We start from the raw sequence: 20,577 nt of genomic DNA, 5'->3' as shown, positions 1-20,577 counted from the left end.
TACTCTCAGAGACTGCTTCCCTTTATTAAAAACTAGATTTGAATAAGACAACTTTCTTCGTATGAAGGAAGAGTGAAATATTGCTCACTGACAGCATTCAGTTCTGAAAATATTAGAAGGAAAGAGTCTTGTACCTAACACACAGGAGTTCTGGGTTCAGCTCCCATTTGCAAAACTGGAGATATGTCACCACAGGACTGTTGTGAGCATAAGCACATAGGAAGTCCTCAGGTACTGTGGTGATGGAGGCCATGCTATTTAGGTAAAGCTGCTTACTTGTGAAATACAGAGACCTTGTCTACACACATAAGTTGCACCAGTTTAACTTAGATCTGTTTTAAATCAATTTAGGTCTGGTCTACACTACAGTTAGGTCAATACAAGGCAACTTACTTCGACCTATGGACGTGTCTACACTTACATTTCTCTCCTGTCAGTATAACTGCCCTGCTACACTGACTTAACTACACCTCCATGAGTCAGGTTGATGTAATTAGATTGACAGTGTCACTGTAGACACTGCGTTGCTTATGTTGACTGTTACTGGCTTTCATGAACTATCCCACAATGCCCCACACTGACAGTACAAGCGATACAAGCGCTCCTGGTAAGGACACGCACCAGCAACCCAAGGAGCAATGCGTAAACACACACAAGCGATGTAATTACTGGGACAGCTGTATGCCGACGTACGTTAGGTTGACAATTTTGTAGTGTAGACATGGCCTTCGTTAAACCACTGTAGACCACTGAGTGAATATTTACTTTGGTTTAAGAATAGCTTTTTGTGGTTTTGCTTAAACCTATTCCCAGCCAATTTAAGCCAAACTGAAATACGTGTCCACACAGCCATTTGCACCAGTTTCAAAGAGACCTAAAGTTAAACTGGTGTAACTTTCACATACAAACCCTTACATACTATGGTGTTGTATACTTCATAGGTATTTCTAAAACACGTTAGAGACTTTTTAACAATTATTTGTATAAGGATATAACCTGGAGTCAAGGATCAGTGCCCCATTGTGCTAGGTATAGAGAGAGATAGGATCAATGCAGTTTTAATTTAAAGAACAGCTTCTACTCCTCATTGAAACCAGTGAAGCTTTAAGTTGTTAAATCCAAACAACTTGATGTATCAAAAATCCAAACTTCTTAACTGACCAAGATTTATTTTTTAAAAATTGCAGCTGAGTTTAGCCTTAAAAGTGCTAGATTAAGGAAATGTTTCTTCATAGTGCTCCAGGTATGCGTTTATGTATAGGCTAACAGTGACAATAGAACGGTCATGCTCCGCCTCTCAACACTAATGTTCCCCCCACAAAACAAAGGAGTCAAGCCGTTCTACACAAAAAGTCTTTCACTTTTACGTCTGACTTGCTGATTTAAAAACGTATTGGCGGTTTTAGTGAATTAACTATATGCAAACGAACACATTCACAATCTGTTCACATCAGTATTAAGATTGAAAAACTGAATGTCTGAGTGTCAGGGAAATTCCTACCTCATTTTGGGAGTTGTGGGGAGGGTAAAATGAAATTTGAGCTGCTACCCAGAGAGAGAGATGTTGCAGGGATATGGAATCAGGATTCTGTGAGTCTGATTTTTTTCTTTTTTACTGACTTACCCGAGCAGCATGGGCAAGTCACTTAGCATCTTTGAAAGAGGGATAATACTATTTCTCTACCTCACAGTGGCCTTACGAGAATACTAGTTATCTACCAGGGCAGTGGTATTGGGGAGAAACATGAAAAATAGCTGGTGATTAGCCCAATGATTAAATCTATCGATCACAGTGAAAATACGTGCCCTGCCATACTCTCTGCAATTTAAAGGACTAAGTCAGTTGTCTATTGTCCACTGTGCAAAGTATTTAATTGTAATACTGTCAATCAATTTTCTGCCCTCACTCTCTTATAATCTTAATGGGTTACCCTTCCCTACTTCATCCTTCCCAATAATGTGTATTCTATATCTTCCCCTGTATTTTCTCTTTTCCACTTCTCATTCCAAGATCTCCCTATATTTACACCCTACTTCACCTTTCTAAATCTTACATACACTGTGTTGCATTCACTCAATTCTGTATCTTTGGCTTTACTCACCACTGATCCAAGGAATGGCTACTAAAAAGTAATACACTGTTACAGAATATAGTTGCAACAGTTCTTGTTGTACCCTCTTCATAAAGAATACTACAGATTAAATCAATTTTCTGCCCTCACTCTCTTACAATCTTAATGGTTTACCCTTCCCTACTTCATCCTTCCCACTAATGTGTATTCTATATCTTCCCCTGTATTTTCTCTTTTCCACTTCTCATTCCAAGATCTCCCTATATTTACACCCTACTTCACCTTTCTAAATCTTACATACACTGTGTTGCATTCACTCAATTCTGTATCTTTGGCTTTACTCACCACTGATCCAAGGAATGGCTACTAAAAAGTAATACACTGTTACAGAATACAGTTGCAACAGTTCTTGTTGTACCCTCTTCATAAAGAATACTACAGATTAAATAAAGGTGTATCATTTTATTTGCATATTCTTGTTTTAACAGAATATATTTTAGAAATGAGAGATGGTTAAATTTAAATCTAAATTTGAGAGAAGATGCTGAAGCAAGCAGATTGCTCCTCTGGAAGATAAATTAGCATATTAACACAATTATCAAAAAGCAGTTCAAGAATGTCACACAATATATACTATTAAGTTTGCTTTTGTAGTCTTGCCTTTGTACTTTTTGAGACACAGACCAAAGTGTTTTCCTTCATGGTTTAAAAACACATTATGCTCACAGAAATCTGTTTGTCAAGAATTTTCATATTCATCTTATTTACTAGAAAAAGCAATGAGTTTTGTAGCTTTATAAAGAAGTCCAGTGACCCAAGTAAACAAGGATGGTTTATTTTGTGCTGTAAAAATAGTCTCAGTGACCTGCCATCCCCTTTAATTTCTGAATACTCTGAAGGACTCTTGCTATGCACAACCATACTGTATTCAGAATTGCTTTTTTTGATGGGTGCTTAGAGGGTGAAGTGAGGAAAAAAGGGAGAATATCTTATAGAAAAAAACACTGAAAATGTTTTCTATTTTCAGGAACAATGTGTTTAACTTATTTATAGTAAAAAAGGTTACATACAGCTATCCTCTCCTTTGTGACTAAAGTTTCCAAAATCACTTAGTTTTCTCAGTCTCTTTTTTCTTACTTAAATGCTTTTGAAATTTTATAAGATATACCCAGAAACCAAATGTAAAATTTTAAAAATTTAAACAGAGCACAGCTTAAACCTGAGCAATTTGCAAAGGAAATATCTCTAAGATTATTTTCACAGAGAGTCTATTTTAATGACAAAAGCCATTTCAGTGGACAGCTTCAACGAGAAAACTGCCGGCTGTCTGACTTTTTCTTGTTAATGTGTTTGAAGATTTTGGATTTGTGGACATTCTTGGATTTCTGGTAACCAAATCCTCCACCTCCGCCTCTTTTTTGCAATCTTCTACCTTGGCTGCTGTTCACATCTGGGAATTTTTGGTTAAGGAATACAGACAATAAACATTAAACCAACTTAACTGTCACATTTTTCAGTATGGTGGGACGTTTTCAGGGAAAAAGAATAATAGTGTGCCTGGCATTTTACAGAGCAAAAGCTTAGTGGATGCTAGGGTGGAGAAAACCTGTCAAACTAAAAACTCACCTAGTGTTTGTCATTCCTATGGTTGTCTTTTATTTTTCCTTCTTTCAAATTGTTTAACTCTGTTCCTTCTCACACTATGGACTGCACTAATGGGTCAGCCTTTACCACCAGTAGTTCTGAAACAATTTGAGCAGTCCCTATACTTGTCTTTCCCCAGGACAATATGCCACAACCATTACACGGATATATCTCATTGTGCAAACCCCACATTAGTAAAAGAGGAAATTACTCTCAAGAATATACATGTAATATTCCCAGATCCACTATATATGCAAAAATTAAAATGCTGTTATTCTTGCCCTGCCATACATACATACATAGTCATGAACAAATATTAAAACTGGCAAATAGCTGGTTAACTTCTATAAAACTATTCTTTTAGGGTTAGGACCTGCTTAGATAATTAATAGTAAAACTATCATTTGCACTTAGATACTCCAGCGACGTACACATTAGAAATGTTAAGCAGATAAATTACTTTTGACATGTTGCAATAAAAGGATACTGAGATCAACAAACGGAGGGACTTTGAAACCAAATGAAAGGGAAACTTTGGGTAAATCCAAGTTATTGATGTTATAGATCTGTTTCAGAGAATGGGAGTCATAAGCTCTAATGTATGCTTTGTATGCTTCCTGGGCTGACTTGTGAAGGAAATAGTTCTTTTCAATCAATTTTTCAAGCTGGAAAAAGAAAGGCAAGACAGTTGTATCCAATTACAGCTGTAACCAGTTTATAAATTATACAGCAAATAACTCATTTTGCTTGTAATTTGCAATTAGTACATTAACCATAATATTCACTTCAGAAAAATTGAACTATTACAGCAAAATACAAATTTATCAATGTGTCTTTATAAATTGGGCGGGGAGGGGGGAAGGGGAATTGAATTACATTACATAGCCTCAAAGTAATCTTAAAAAGTATTGCAAAAATAATGAGTTACACTGTCTGAATGCATTCTCTTTAGCTTAACTTTATAGCTATATTTAAGTGGTACAAACAAGGGAGCTTGGAATTAATGGACAAAGGTGGCTGGTAGATATTCTAATGTCAAAATTGTATCAGTCTATGAAAATCTGCATATGCTGTGAGATTCTACCACTAAAGCAGGCAATGTTAGCTTCTCCCTTGATGCATATCTGAATTTTCTCCTTAAATTGAAGGGTTTTACTATTTAGAATTGACAAGACTTATTGTTCTGCATATACCAACTAACCACAAATATTCAGAAAAGACTGCAAAATTCCACAAAAATAATAGACTGACACACCACCAATACCCAAATACACTGCTTCACTAGTTTCTGCATTTAGAATCAAAAGTGACAACCTTCTGAAAAAATAAACAGAGCATCTTTCTGAAATTCAACTCAGCTTAAGCAGAACAGAAACTGAACGGTGAGCTCATCAGTTCTGATGCTCTAGGTTAAACCATGACCTTGCTGAGTCAGGATTTCAAGCCAATTGAAAATCATATTTATAGAAAAATTGCATAAAAACAAAATTTATGCATTAACTAAAAAACAGCTCACTTCAAATTTTAAAATGTTTTTCTAAAATTAAATTCGAAGTAGTCATTTTTATTACTTAATGTATGTACGTACAACATGGAATTCTTTCCAAATTTACAAAAAAATGCCTATTCTAGTCTACTTAGATTCCTATTCCATGCTCATCACATTATAGCTGAACATTAAACAGATTTATCTTCCACTGGATTATGACAGCATGTAAATCAGGCCAGTTAAACAGGTTACTACTGTGCATTATAGAATTTTACAAATGTCATTTCTAAATTTTCCTGTTCGCAGAGGTACAGAGTAATCCTTTTATGAAGTATTACATTACTGTAAAGTAAATGGAACACACAACCTTATTCAGTAAGGGGAAAAACCCCTATATTTATTGTGTTAGGTACACACACTTTATGAATAGAGGTTTATATTTGTAGATAAAGTCAAAGATATACTTAAAATTACTATGGTAGATTAAAGCCCCCTTTATGGCGTGGTATATCAGTGCCACTCCAGGGGTGGCAGTGGTGCTCTCCCACTATGGATATTGCTAAGGGAAAAATTCCGGCACCAGTGCACACGGCGAGCACGCACACCTATAGTGGAATACACATGAGCAATCACTCGAAGAAGAAAGTCCTGTTTCTAAACAGGCATATGTTCATTCTCATTGAAGTCAATGACAAGTTACCTGTATGTTATGAGGGCAGAATTTGATACTTCAAGTGAAACAATGTATCTGCAATTATAACATGGTATCATAATAAAGTCATGGATAGCTGTAATGACATGAGGGTTTAGCATTTAAGAGCAAATATCTAGAGGAATCTTTCAAATCATGTAAGCAGATTTCCACAATTTCTTTAAACCTTCAATTGCTTTGTAAGAGCAGGCTAGTCTACAGCTATAATCATTTTCATGTAAACATTCAGAGAACTAATATGAAATAACTTTATACCTGAGACTGGATGTCTGAAATTTTGGACCAGGAAAATTCAAATTCACTTAATGGTACCTACCAAAAAAAAAATAAAATAAAAAAAAGGTGTTTAGATAACTTTTACGCAGTATTATATAGCCTATATAAGAAGGTGCAAGTAAAACTTACAGCATTCACCTAAAGAAAATGATAACTAAGGCCCCATCTACACTAGAAAAGGTGATACTGGTATAACTATGACTGCTAGGTAAGCAATTATAACTTTAATACTGGTAATATGCCCTAGTGTGGACACAGTTACACTAGTATAATCTCTTATACCAGTATAAGCACTTTTATATCCATTTAATTGTGGTCCACACGATGTGGTTTTGCTACTTTAACTATATTGGTATAAATAACATAGCAAAATGTTCTAATGTAAACAAGTCCTAAAGGAAGGCAAGTTAAGAATACGCAGATAGTTGACTTCTTTTCATTATTCAAATAATGTTCTTTAAAAGTTCCAGTAAGTATTTTTGCAGGGCTTTTTGCTGCAAAGCATTCTATCACCAGGGTGAGAATGGTGGGTTTTCCAGAGTCAGGTTCTGAATTTGAAAATGATGGAAAAAGTGAACCACTTTTTCTATATGAATTCAGGCTTGAGATAGGTATTTTGAAGGCATTTCCGCCTCTTTCCTGCTCCTACAGAAATACCGGGTTTTTAATCAGAGCACATCATGAGCGGCAATATTTACACTAATGTTCTTCTCATTGAAAGGACATTTCTCCTTTATGGTAATGAAATGTGGCAGTGACTCAGGGCTGAGAAAACAAATGAGGAATTGGTAAGTTTAGCAGCTGTGCTGCCTTTTGATATACTACTGACTGAAACTTGTGATTTTTTTCCTGCCATTTCTTAAAATAGAGACTTTTAAGAATATATTACTAGGGTTGTGTCTTCCTTGTTTTTGTTGGAGCACCATGCACCTAGTGGTTTTGGTAGAGGTCTCACAGAAACATTTTTTCTCTTTCACAGCACATCGTTAAGCTGCATTGTCAAGTGATTCCAGCTACCCTGGAACTTAAATGATTATTTAGTTTCTATTGCAGTGGCCACCTTGCATTTCTATTAAATTATTCAGTTAAACATTTTCTAAGCAATAAAATGGGTTTCGGTTAAAATACTGAAACACTTGATTAATCATTACAGTTTCTACATCAAAAAATTCCAGCAGCATAGTAAAATGCTACACATGACTTTACCCTGGCTTGCTTTAGGTAACGAAGGAAACCCAATTCTTCTGGTCGTAAAATGAGTAGAGCATGTCCTCTCCCATTTATACCTCTGGCAGTTCTACCAACACGATGAATGTATTCCTTTTGGGAAAAAGAATAGTTAAAAAAAGTAATAATTTGAAATAAAAATTCTTATGCCAAGTAATTTCTTTAACACTATTACTATCTCCAGAATATGCTAATATCAGTGAAGATGATGGTCAAACTCAACATTTAACACCATGCAAAATAAATATTTCCATGTCCTGATTCAAGGTCCTGGGTCAATGAGATCTGCTTTTGACTCTTGCAAATGTGAACAGCCTAACAGAAAAACCAACTCAATAAAACTGCAGCTATGGAGTCTCTCATCCATAATGATGTAAATTCTGCTCACCACATTGAAATCTACTGATAAAAAGACCAAGTGCTGCAAACCTGAAGCACTAGGTTTGATGAAGAGACACTCAATTAAAAAAATCCATTTGAAAATATTTTACTTATTGTTGTTATAACCAATATCTATGATTACTGTAACTAATGTTTCTGCTTTTTTTTTTCAGTTTGATTACTTTGTGCAATTGTTCGTATGGGTCTTTCACATAGTAACAGGAAGAAAAACTAACTGGAAAATAGGGACTTTAAAAAAAAAAATCACAAAAATTGTCAGGGGGTCTTAAGGGCAAGCATGCAACCTTATGCTTCTTTTGACTCATTTTTAAAATTAACTAAATGTTAAGTCTAAGTGCACATCATTTTTTCCAACAGGCAATCATTTTAAAAGCATGCTGAACGCTTCAAATAAGTGGTGCATTCAGTACATGAACTGTAAACATCAAGCATTTTCCAGGAACAATAGAAAGTCAGTTGTTTGATGCAAACCCTGCCTGAGCCTAACAGTTTTCTGTAGAGGGATAATTAAGTCCATGCTTTCTCCAAAAGTGTGGAATGTTAGAGACACATCAGAAGCATTTGCAGGAGACAAGATACCTTTGGGTCATCTGGAGGGTCATACTGGACAATCCAATCAACTTCAGGAATATCTAGTCCTCTGGCAGCTACATCAGTGCACAACAGTATTCCAGAATCTGCATTACAGAACTGGAAAAATGTGGTGGTCCGTTTAGTTTGTTTCTGCTTGCCCTAGGAGAAAACATATTCAGGATTGAAATAGTTAACAATGAAAAAATTCTGCAAATCAGCCTTCAGAATTGTAGCTTTACGTGTACACAAGAAATATATCTCAGACACTGTGGGGTTACTAAGAAGATTTAAAACAGTGTGTTAAAGCATCTTTCCATCTAACCAACTCATACATACCCACACATCCATGGCTTTTAAAAGCAGAACCATTTTCATAGTGCGTAAACAAAGCAGGCTGATGTACAGCACACAGCAACATAAATGCTACTTTGGAGGAGGTTACACTGTACATTCTAAAGCAATGATAATAATAAAGCTCAATCCTCCGAACATACAGTGCAATGGGACTAATTCAAGAGCTTAAAGTTAAGGATATGCCTAATTGTTTGAAGGATCAGAGAGTAAAACAATAACACTTGCAAGACTAGAGAGAAATAGAAGAACGTAAGATTCCTCCCTCCTCACCCCCGATTTAGCACTTCCATTCAGAATGCAGTACAAAGACCATAGCAGGACCCAAAAAACTCCAAAACAAACAAAACACACTGAGGTGAGTTAACAACTCAATTATGTTTGTTTCATAAGGTATTTATCACCTTAAATCAAGTATACAATTAGTCCATATTCCCAACTATTTAGGGCCGCAGTTGTGATAATATAACAAAATAAAAACACGTATCCAATGCATCCCCACTTGGAAGTCAAAATTTAAAATTACCAACTGAAGAGATCCCTGAAGCATGTGGCAAAAAAGAATTATTGTTTCCTTTTTGAAAATTCTACCAAATATAAATACCTACCCAGGTGGCTTGCTTAGTAAAGGGGAGACTATTAAGCAAGGATGCTAAACTAAAAATAATAGTAACGTTAATTCCCACGTAGACAATGAAAAGCTCCACTACCTCCACAACATGGAAGCATGATGAAATCGTTTTCAGTGATCAAACTTGGAATCTCTAAACTAGATGTCTGATGGAAAATGCTCTTTCAAAACACAACTCCGTCTCACTGATGGAAAACTTGTTCTTCAGATACATATTTAAAAGACCAGCTTTAAGAGAAAGCTGGTTTGAAAGGGTTAACTTAAGAAAATACTTACATGAATGGCCATGACTGGCAAGTCGATATAGTTGAGTAGTTCATAGTGGTATTTCACAGACATACATGACGAGAAAAACACCATCACCTTTTTCTTCCGATTTTTCTTGAGGAATGTGAAGAGCAGAAGGAACCTTTTTTCGGACGGACACACTACATATCCCTGGAAATCATTCAAAGCCAGTTATTTAAAACAGGTATGAAATATGCTTTTGTTTCAAATAACTCAATTAAGTCAGTGCAAACAAATGGAGCTTTAAAACATATAGTTTAAGTCTTTGGTTCTACAGCAATATTAAACAAAACTTTAGACACCTATGTTCTCTTTTTCCCAGTCTCACCTTCTTGGGAACTGACATCCATATAGTACACTTAATAAATTGTCTAACGAAGAGACGTATATTAGGGAATTATTGATGAGTAGAAGTTATGTTATTTATACAACAACAAAGATGTTCCAAATTTTTTTTAACCACTGTAAATAACACACCTTACAATATCTAACTCCTGGGTCCTTAAAATTCAGAACTTTTTTCAAAGCACATTATTTAAAAAGAAATTCTGCTACTGATCAAGTCTTTGACATCTATGGAAAGATGATGTAATAACCTGTAATTCTGCAGCAGCCTTCCTCACCTCACAGTATTGAAGAGATTGTGAATTGGAGCTCTAATACCAAAGCTGTTGGTATTGCTTATCTTGCAACATCTACTAAATGCAAATAATTCCTTATAGGTGGCTAATGCCAGAGAGATTTAAATCAATCTACTAGCAGTTGTCCAACCAGGATGACCAAAGGCCACCTTAACTTTAAGACTATACTTTACATTTATAGAATGCACATAACAATCGATGCTTAGAAGCAGTTTGTCCACATATTACATCTATTTTTACTAGTATTTCTGCTTAACTTTACCTGTTCAAGACCATCTACTGTCGCTGTTTCCTTGTTATCATCAACTCCAACATACAGTGGCTCCTTTTTCAGAGATATCTTAGCGAGGTCTTCAACCTTTCGAGTTTGTGTAGCAGAAAAAAGCATGGTCTGTCTGCGCTCTGAAATAATTCACAGAAAATAATCTCACTTTTGCAGAGGATTATGCAAATAGCAGACACAAGATGCAGTTGCAGGGCTCCTGGTGTGCGTTTTGCCTGTTTTCCTCAGTGGGTGCGCAAATGTAGGTTTTACTAGATCATGTCTGTCTCTACTACAGCCACTATCAATGTAATTTACACTATGTACTCATGCCCTCCAAAGCAATGCTTGTTTTAAAAAATATTCAATACCTATAAACCCTAAGCAGTCCTTTCCCTTTAGGGGATGTTCATATTCATATGCACTGCTGTTCACACAGAAAATAGCAATCCTACCAAATCAGATTTTATTCTGGCTAGTATAACTGCATATTTTTTCATTCATATAAATATCAAATGCTTTTTTGTATCCTCAAAAAAACTTCTGAAATTCATTGCAGCAAAGTAACCAATATGTTATACAAAAAAGTATTTATTTTATCAGTTTTACACAGTTTTGCCTTTTAATTTAATTTCATGGTACAGAGGTGATACCATAGCACCATACATTACATGTGTACACACATTACTTTTGCTGTGTGGGACAACCCCTACGCTGAGCCTTGCTGACTTCACTGGGACAGTGCACAGGTGCAAAGGGGGGCCTGCCTGGATCCCATTGCCTGATACAAACGTAGGCACTGATCCTGCAATGTTTCACTCCTGTCTAAATGTATGGGGGTCAGGGAGGAAATCAAGCACAATCCTTTTTACTTATGATGCAAAGAACAATAAGAGAATTGATTCCCTATAATTTTAGTCTCTCTAGCTATCAGTATGAGTGGCTACTCTACTCATCTTTTGTTGTTTGGTTTTACATACTGCATATTAAGTTGCTACTACTCTTAAATACATCAGCCTGCATATTTACAAAAAATGCCCTTGTTTCATGTTTTCCTGTTTCTAAGATGAAAGAGTTCTTCAGGGGTTCTGAGAAAGACTGCATGCTATAAAAGAGCAATACAAGGAGTAATAGGATGAAATTTAGAAATAGGGGGAAAAAAATCAGGTAAGGATCAGGATAAACTTTCTGAAGTAGTCTCTGAATATGTGTAGGAGATTCCCAAGTGAAGGGATGGAAACCTTTTAGCATACGACATTTAAACTGTGTCAGAAAACACTGTACTGTAGGGAACGAGCCTGCATTGGCAGAAAGATGTCCTAGATAAAAATGAAATACATCTCTTAACGTTAACTTCTATGGCAGGGTTTCTCAAACTAGGGTCACCGCTTGTGTAGGGAAAACCCCTGGCAGGTTGGGCCGCTTTGTTTATCTGTCCCGCCCACAGGTCCAGCCGACCACAGCTCCCACTGGCCACAGATCACTGCTCTGGGCCAATGGGAGCTGCTGGAAGCGGCGCGGGCTGAGGGGATGTAGTGACTGCTGCTTCCAGCAGCTCCCATTGGCCTGGATCAGCAATCCACGGCCAGTGGGAGCTGCGATCAGTGGGACCTGCAGATGGGGCAGGTAAACAGGCCAGGCCCGCCAAGGGCTTTCCCTACGAAAGCGGCAACCCCAGTTTGAGAAACCTTGTTCTATGGGCTATATTATTTCTTTAAAGTACCCATGAAAAGCCTGTCCTTCAGATAAATGATGGTCTGATGGAGTGCCTACCCCATACAGGTGATGAAAGGGTTAATGTGGTTCTGAGACCATTTAACCCAGCTGGTTACAAATGGGGGATGGGTCAACCACAATGAATGATGAAACCAGCGAGGTTCTATAAAGAGAAGACGTATGGAGCAGAAGTGGGCTGCAGGGAGAAATGTTGCTGTCTCAGGCCTGATAGTAGGGAGTGACAAGACTTGTAGGAAAAAGGAAGCATTTTGTAAGGTGAGGAGAAAGTCCACAGTAGGGCTCAGCAAGAAGAAGTCCAGGGAGGAGGCAGCAAGGAGTATGGTGGAGTGAATCTTGACTGCCTGTCCTAGGGTCCATAGATTTAAACCCAGTTTAGAGAGAGGGGCTGGGTTTCCCTACCAGCCACTGGTAAGGCAGCGTAAAGCCTCTGAAAATGAGATATGGACTAATGGGAGCCCTGAGAAAAAGATGTATGGACCGCTGGACCCAGAATTGAGGGTGGCAGACTGGATGGACGGATTTGACATTTCTTTTTGCTGGACTTTATCATCCCTGATGGGGTGGGACTAAATATGACCTGGCCAGAAGGTTGAGTTGCTAGCAGCAGCACTGCAGGCAAAAAAGACTGTCAGCAGGGGGTGCTTTAGGAGGAGAGCCTGCTAGCCCACATCCAGCCATGAGGGGGCACTCTAGTGGTGAGTTGATCTATCTATAGATGGTAAAATATAACAAACAAGTTTCTGCTGGTTACTGTATACTGAATTAAGAAGGGGGTGTGTGTGATACAGAGAGAGAGAAAGAGTCAGAACAAGCATTAGAAAGTGCAGGACAATCGTTCCAAGACTAATACTAAAACTACTGTACCCGAAACCTTTTCTCCTAGTTCTCTCCTTCCTTGACCAACATGCTGCTCAGAAGGTAACATGATTTCTAGGAATGACACAGAATTTTGCTTACTTGGCAGAAGTTTTATGATCTGTTTCATTTCTTCCTCAAACCCAACCTCCAGGATGCGATCGGCTTCATCGATTACCAGACACTGCAGATTCTTGAACATAAACTCAGGGGTGTTCTACAAGATTTTAATGAACACCAAGTCAGCCAGAGAAACTATGTATGGGTGGGATTTTTTGTTTTGTTTTGTAAATACATATGGCTACCTGATATTTTACCTACCTGCATGTGATCCAGAAGTCTCCCTGGTGTTGCCACTATAATGTTGACCCCTTTTGCAAGTTTCTGTGCCTCAGCTGATCGGTTACTGCCTCCCATTATCAGGCCATAAGTGTGAACATGATGAGTCATCAGTTCTTTCAGAACTCCGTAAGTCTGCATGGCAAGCTCTCGAGTAGGGGAAAGAATCAGAACACCTGTTCCTAAAAAAGAAGTTGCTCATTTCAGCAAAAATGAAACCAAGGTATCCTTCCCTCTCTCCCCAAGAATAACTTTAACTTAATTGAGAAGCATAGAAAGAGCCTTACCATTCCTAGGCATGAATCTTAACTTGTAGATAAGCTCTATGGCAGGAATGAGGAATGCAAGTGTTTTGCCACTGCCCGTTTTTGCAGCTGCTAGAATATCTCTGTAGGTGTCATAATTAGGAAGAAAATATTTAGTTTTTCATATTGTCAGCAGCATTTAAATTTTTAGTTACTTTTGTAGAGAAAAAATTAACAGCTCAAAGGTTTGATAATGTTAAGTATTTAGCCATTCAAAAACAGCCCTGGTCAACTGTGACTGGAACCATCCAATCAAGGCAGAGAACTTTGGTCTCCAGAGCAGTCAGAACTTGCTATGGAATTGGCTCAGAGACTCTCTCCCCTCACCCTGTGACTGACATTTCACTAGTTATGTTCGATGGGAACAAGAGATGGAACTTTAACAGGGGTAGGACTTACACTATGGAAATCACTCACAAGAGAGAGCAAAGATCACATACCTCCCCGCTTTCAAAACTAAACGTAAATCTAAGGTCTACTGAGCTTTCCCCTCAATTTCTTCACACAAACCATACAAGCACAACATAGGCTTATTTGTTTACTTTGTGTGAGTGTCCATCAACCAAACAAACTTTCTCCAGAAGGCTGGGAGAAAGCAATGAAATGAAAAATTAATTCTGCTTTGGAATTATGTGAAAGTATTGGGGAAATATGTGGAAGATACTTGCACTTCGGTAATGCAGGGCCATATATAAGTACTCAGAACACATGAGCACTAAAAAAACCATGACTTTCTACAAAATATTACAAAACTCATACAATCCAAATAGGTTGTATCCCAATACTTTTAAAAATCTTTATTTTTATATAAAATATAAACACATAATGAAATAAAACATATATAAACACATGCACAAGATGGAAATACCATATAAATAACACATTCAATATTAATTATTGGTAAAACCTTGGGCGGGGCAGGGATGGGACCCTGAACCTGTAATGGTCATGCAGGGCATCAATTATTAAAGTGACTAAATAGACAAATAAATGAGAACATAACCCATAAGTATTAGGGACTAGTATATACTAAATTTCAAAAGTATTCAATAGTTTCATTAATGCTATAGCAGAGATGTCACTAAGCCAGTCTGTGTACAAGGGCGGAATTGCAATCCCAATACTTTTAAGGTGTTTGCATTTCACATGGAGACAAAACTGAGGTGGAATTTTAATTATACATGCTCCTTTATTTAAAAAAAAAATAAAATGTATTTCTTACCTGCCTCCCAGAAGGGGTTTAATACTTTTATGTTGAATTTCTGTCATGCATGTAAAGCCCATATCAGTTATTCCTTTCAGCGTTTTCTCACTGACTAGATCAGACAGTGAAGCAAATGAGGTGTCTTCAAAAGCACCTGAAGAGAAAAGTTCATCAATCATCTCAACCTTGTTTCTTCAAACCTGCCCACCCTCATTGGCTACTTGGCTAAATTGATCTCGCAATTAACAAGTTAAGTTTCAAGTTACTGTATCTGATTACTACAAGCAGTTTTATCTTATGCAGGTTAGTACTTCATCATTAAGTCAATAAGAAAAGGAAACCTAGGGGAACTAAGACAAATCAAACATGTAAGTGACATAAAAACCTCTTAAAGAGCAGGCCCTCCCAAATGAAAATTAACATTCAACTTAGAAGTATTGGATATTTGCCAAATGTTAACAAGAAAAACCTACTGCAAAAACTATTTGGCTGTTTAGAGTCAGACACCTAACTTTAAGTACCTAAGTTTGAAAAAAATTATTTACTCTAAAGAGAGTTTCAGAACTTGCTTTCTGGCTCTAGGCAAAAAGAAAAACAGAGATATGGAAACTCTGACACAAGTTACCCGTTACACCAAGAGGTAAACTGGGCTCTTCGGTATCTTCATCCATTACTTCTCTCTCTTCAGGATCCTTACTATTTTCTTCCACTTCAGGATCCTTACTATCTCTTGCATCCTCCATGTCTGCAAACGCTTGTTCTTCAGTCTTTGCTTTTTTAGTTTCTGTACCTGAAATGAATGTATTTTTAGAGCGAATGAACATATCAAACAAGTCTCACTTAGATATTTTCTTTGCAACCATTATTATAATAAAAAAAAAAAAGAGATAATGGGATATTTATTCCCCCAGTACGTAAATCGCTCATGCACATTTCAATATAGCAAGAATTTCATTTTAGTTCATGCTTTTTATCTACCCACAGGAAGAAAAAAAAAACTGTTTCAGGAAGTCATCCCACAGGCTAGCGCAGGCAACACTGCATCAGTTCATATTCAGAGGGTGTGCTCCCAACCAAGAAGGGATAAAAAAATTTAAAACAACATTTAAAGTTACTTCCTTTCCTTTGCAAAGCAGGCAAGTGCATTAGCTTACCAATATCTATAGGACATAAATATTAGTTTACATTCACTGTACACTCGTTATATACAGTAAATGTGCTATAAAATGTTGGGAAGAGGTGCTCCTGAACAGAAAGACATGAGGTACACAGTTAACAATGGAAATCAACTACAGGGCAAAGTTCCACGTCTTAACAGGAAATACTGAAATATTTTAACATCTGTATGATGGAGTATTTAACGTAAAATGTTTTCTCTATTTAAGAACAGATGAAAACGCAGAATCCCTGTTCAACAAGTAGACTGACAACTGTTTAATATGCATTACAGTATAGTTCTCTCATTTAGAGAAAAACAGGTCTGTTACAATATGTAAATCACTAGCTATTAATATACACTTACATTTTAAGCTCAATGATTACTTTGATTATTTCCCTTAAATGATTGTGCAGCTAGAATAAATGACAGTCAACTTGTTTTTCATTTAAAAATAATTTGATGTGTTTGAAGTTGTTACTTATAAATACTACATACACGATATGCAAAAACATTTGAGGCTGTGCCTACACTACCACTTATGTCGGTGTCGCTCAGGGGTGGGAATAAGCCACTGAGTGACCTCAATTACGCTGACCTAAATGCCATTGTGGACAGCGCTATGTCGGCGGGTGGGCTGCTCCTGCTGACACAGGGACAGCTGCTCGTTGGGGGTGGATTAATTAAAAGCTGACAGGAGAGCTCTCTCCTGCCAGATTAGGGTGGCTACCCTACAGAATTTATAGCGGCGCAGCTGCATGCTTTAAGCTTTCTAGTGTATCCATAGGTATCATTCATCAAATTCTGTTGCATGAGTTTTAGAGGATGAGAGAGAAAATTATTAGGCCTTTCAGTGCAATTCCTAAGTATATTTTCAAACGCTTTATCCAGCTTGATTTTTTTTAATGTGTCATGTGGTGGGGCTTCACCAACTAACCTGGAGAAAATATTCTGTTATAGTAGCATTTGCTGTCAGGAACACATTTCTGAAATTCAGTTTCTCAGAGTAGTATTACTTTGCAGTTCTATTCATCTGAGAACCTCATAGCACTTTGCACTTGCAAATAGTTAACACTTGTAGCCTTGAAAATAGGAAACAGATCACTTAGGTTGTAAATGCAGGGGAAAAAATCAGTAGCAAAGATCATGAGTTATTCAAGCTGATGTGGGGTCTGTGAAAATCATGACCTTTTTAAAAGCTTATGTCTAACACTATGAGGTAGGGCTGTGATTCCCCTGCTCACGTACACATGCTCATGGTAGCTCAATAAGAGCTAGCAAAAGTATAAACAGTTGTGTATTCGCAGTAACTTAGCTGTGCTGAATACAAACCTGCCTGAAACCAGTGGGTATGTACTTGGCACAACCCAGCCACGTCTCCTGTACCTATGCTACCCTGGCTACACTGCTATTTACGCTTGCTCTAGCTCTCATGGAGCTACTGCATGTATGTATACATGAGCAGGGGAATCGCACCCTTAACTCACAGAGTAGACAAAGCTTTAGAAGACATCAGAACAGTTTTCAGGACAGGTTCAGTGCTATCCTCACCGTCCCTATGCAAGCTTTCTTCCAGCTAACTGTAGTATTGAAGCGACAGCCTACTGCCTCACCAGTATGACCTCTGTTCACAGTAAGGGACAGTTCAGTGGTAGGAGAGGCAGTATAGACTAAGCTTAGGACACTAAAATATCCCTGTGTTCTGATCCCAGGTCAGACAAAGTTAACCACTTTGTCACACTACTTAACCTCTTTTCCTTACTTTCCATACATTTCAAATGTAAATGCTTAATATCTTACTTCACAGAGGGAGCTGTGATGACTAATTAACATTTACAACTACATGTGTTAGTATTTTATTTGTATTGCAATGAATTCTAAGGCACATGACCATATACAGTTTATTAGATACCTGTCCCTTCAAAACTCTTAAAACAGTAAAGTATTCCGAGATTCATCACAAACCTTTGGGTAACACTCCTCTTGCAACAGAGAGATGGGGCACCTAGAAGTCTTCTAGCATATGGTTTACATAAAATTGGTCGTATCTGGATATAACCCCTAGGAATCATCACACTAAACTTTCCATAAATTCTCAGGACAGCCCTAGGAGTAGCTGCAAGATCAATGCTGGCAGAAGTTGGTTACACTAGTAGAGTTTTGTATGCCCATTGAAAGACACTACTGCCAGCTTACGGGGGGGACTCAGAGGATAACATTTTAAGTAAGACTGAAGATGACATACCCTCTTCTGTGTTAATCATCTGCCTTTTCTTCTTTTTCTTCTTCTTTGAGTCAGAATTTTTTGCTTCTTCAGCTACTTCACTGTTAGCTATTAGTTGATGTTGCTTTACATTCTTCACTTTAAGCTCCTCCACTGATTCTTCAGAAATGACATTGTTCGTAACTTGGTCGGAAGTATCCACAGATCTTGTCTCCACTAGAAGAAGCAGAAATGGCAAATCCAAAACAGAAAAGAGGAAGGCAATTAGAAAAAATCCCAAACATTTACAGTTTGAACAATTCCAGTATTTTGATTAGAGAAATGGTATTAGTCACTAGCTAATATCATAGCATCTGGAACTCTGCAGTGGTGGTAATACGCACAGTATTAACAACAGTCAGTAGTTTGATGCCTGAGAATACACGAGGAGCTGCAGAATTCCAGAAGCTCTGACCGCTCACAATTCCAGGATCGTATGATTACTAGTTGGGCCTGTGCTTTATTAAACTCATGGAAGACAGAGTTCAAAGTTCTCTCTGGTTTAGAACCTAGTGTAGCTGTTTCAGCTCCTAGTCCAGGGACAATTAGATCTGCAATACCACCTCTATTTTCAAACGTGGCCACTGATGGAGAGAGCTTCTGTTCTTGACTGTCCAGCATAAGAGCACGAGGGCCTCATTTCCAGAGGAGCAGAGTGCCACAACTCCAAATGACTTCAAGGGGACCTGCTCTGCACTCTGAAAAGCAGGCCGGGGGTGTTTCTGCGGGGCATTCATAATCACTAGTGCTAACCAGGAGGGACCACGTTTGAAAAGGTGAGGTCAGGGACGCAACAGTTCCTGGATCCGTGTTACCATTTACCACAACCACCAAATAATGAGCTGAGGCCGGTTCTACAGCAAGAATATCGCCCCCCCCCCTGCGATCAGCAACGCCCACACGCGCGCTCCGGTCTCCCACGAATTCCCGTGGGCACCCAAGCGCCCGGCCCCCAGCAAGCTCCAGACACAGAAGTGGGGCAGAGCCCAGGGACCGCCTGCCCGTCTGAGCTCTGCCCTGGGCCCGGCGCTCCTGGCTCAGCCGCTGCAAGTTCGTCTACGTACCCCGGATACTTTGCGTGGGAGGCTGGGCCAGGCCTCCAGAGACACCCTCCCACACACACACACCCCGAGTGGGACGGGTAGGGGCAGTTCCTGCCACCCCCAGCTCTCTCCGGGAGTAGGTCCGGCTCAGCTCGGCACCATCACCCGGCTCGGTACCTGGCGGCCCAGATCCGCTCCCGCCCCGGTACCTGGCGGCCCGGATCCGCGCCCCCTCCCCGGCTCGGTACCTGGCGGCTCGGATCCGCGCCCGCCCCCAGCTCGGTACCTGGCGGCCCGGATCCGCGCCCGGCCCGGTACCTGGCGGCTCGGATCCGCGCCCGCCCCCGGCCTCGGTACCTGGCGGCTCGGATCCGCGCCCGCCCCCCGGCTCGGTACCTGGCGGCTCGGATCCGCGCCCGCCCCCCGGCCCGGTACCTGGCGGCTCGGATCCGCGCCCGCCCCCCAGCTCGGTACCTGGCGGCCCGGATCCGCGCCCGGCCCGGTACCTGGCGGCTCGGATCCGCGCCCGCCCCCGGCCTCGGTACCTGGCGGCTCGGATCCGCACCCGCCCCCCGGCTCGGTACCTGGCGGCCTGGCCCTCTGTAGCGCCTGGTTGCGCTGCCGCAGCTTGAGGTTGCGCCTGTCGATCTTCTTGCGGAGCAGCAGCATGGGCAGGTTCCCGACCGCCGCCATCCCGCGCCGATCGCTGATTCCGGTAGCGCCGCCGCACGTGGGCATCGGCCGGGAACAGAGCCGCCGGGGCGCCCCGGAACCCCTTCCCCTGCTCGCGCGGCCGGCAGCAGCCTCTAGAGGCCAGGAGGCCCACGCTAGCCGGGGAACTGCGCGTGCGCGGCGGAGAGGCTCCGCGGCTGGCGCGTGCCGCCCTTCCCTAGGGGTTGCCAGGCGGAGCCCTGACCCGCTCCGCGCCCTGAGCTCGGGTGGGGCTGCGTGAGCTCACAGTGAGGGGACGGGGGAGGATGGGCCCCTCCGCCTCCCTCGAGAGCTGCTGCCAGGCTGAAGGGCGGTTCCTCCCCGAGACCCTGCCCTCGTGTGTGGGATCCACGCCCGTAAGGACCCGGTGACTGTAAGATACAGTGTTCAGTACAG

The 20,577-nt window shown here is 39.9% G+C and overlaps 1 protein-coding gene across 1 annotated transcript; it reads right to left on the bottom strand.

Annotated features, from left to right (window-relative positions):
- Positions 1–2,514: 2,514 nt before the first annotated feature.
- DDX18 (DEAD-box helicase 18) lies at positions 2,515–20,249 on the bottom strand. Its single transcript, XM_030580378.1, has 14 exons — positions 20,055–20,249; positions 18,410–18,604; positions 15,634–15,798; positions 15,027–15,162; positions 13,787–13,887; positions 13,482–13,681; positions 13,263–13,377; positions 10,569–10,708; positions 9,654–9,815; positions 8,402–8,554; positions 7,400–7,513; positions 6,173–6,229; positions 4,204–4,381; positions 2,515–3,522 (listed from the first exon to the last, which is right to left on the bottom strand). Exons 1-14 carry the CDS (start codon positions 20,206–20,208, stop codon positions 3,377–3,379), a joined length of 2,016 nt encoding a protein of 671 aa, XP_030436238.1. The 5' UTR covers positions 20,209–20,249; the 3' UTR covers positions 2,515–3,376.
- Between the last annotated feature and the right edge of the window lie 328 nt (positions 20,250–20,577).

This window comes from Gopherus evgoodei, chromosome 11 (genome assembly GCF_007399415.2).
Source record: "Gopherus evgoodei ecotype Sinaloan lineage chromosome 11, rGopEvg1_v1.p, whole genome shotgun sequence".
NCBI lineage: Eukaryota > Metazoa > Chordata > Testudines > Testudinidae > Gopherus > Gopherus evgoodei.
This window is presented reverse-complemented; position numbering and strand designations above follow the sequence as displayed.

What these genes read in the sequence shown, in the direction of transcription:
- DDX18 (XM_030580378.1), bottom strand. Translation starts at nt 20,208, where the DNA reads ATGCCCACGTGCGGCGGCGCTACCGGAATCAGCGATCGGCGCGGGATG. An exon ending in GACTTCTGGATCACATGCAG is followed by an intron (nt 13,378 to 13,481) that starts GTAGGTAAAATA and finishes AAAATCTTGTAG; the next exon opens with AACACCCCTGAGTTTATGTT. An exon ending in TGCCAGTCATGGCCATTCAT is followed by an intron (nt 8,555 to 9,653) that starts GTAAGTATTTTC and finishes GTTTTCTCCTAG; the next exon opens with GGCAAGCAGAAACAAACTAA.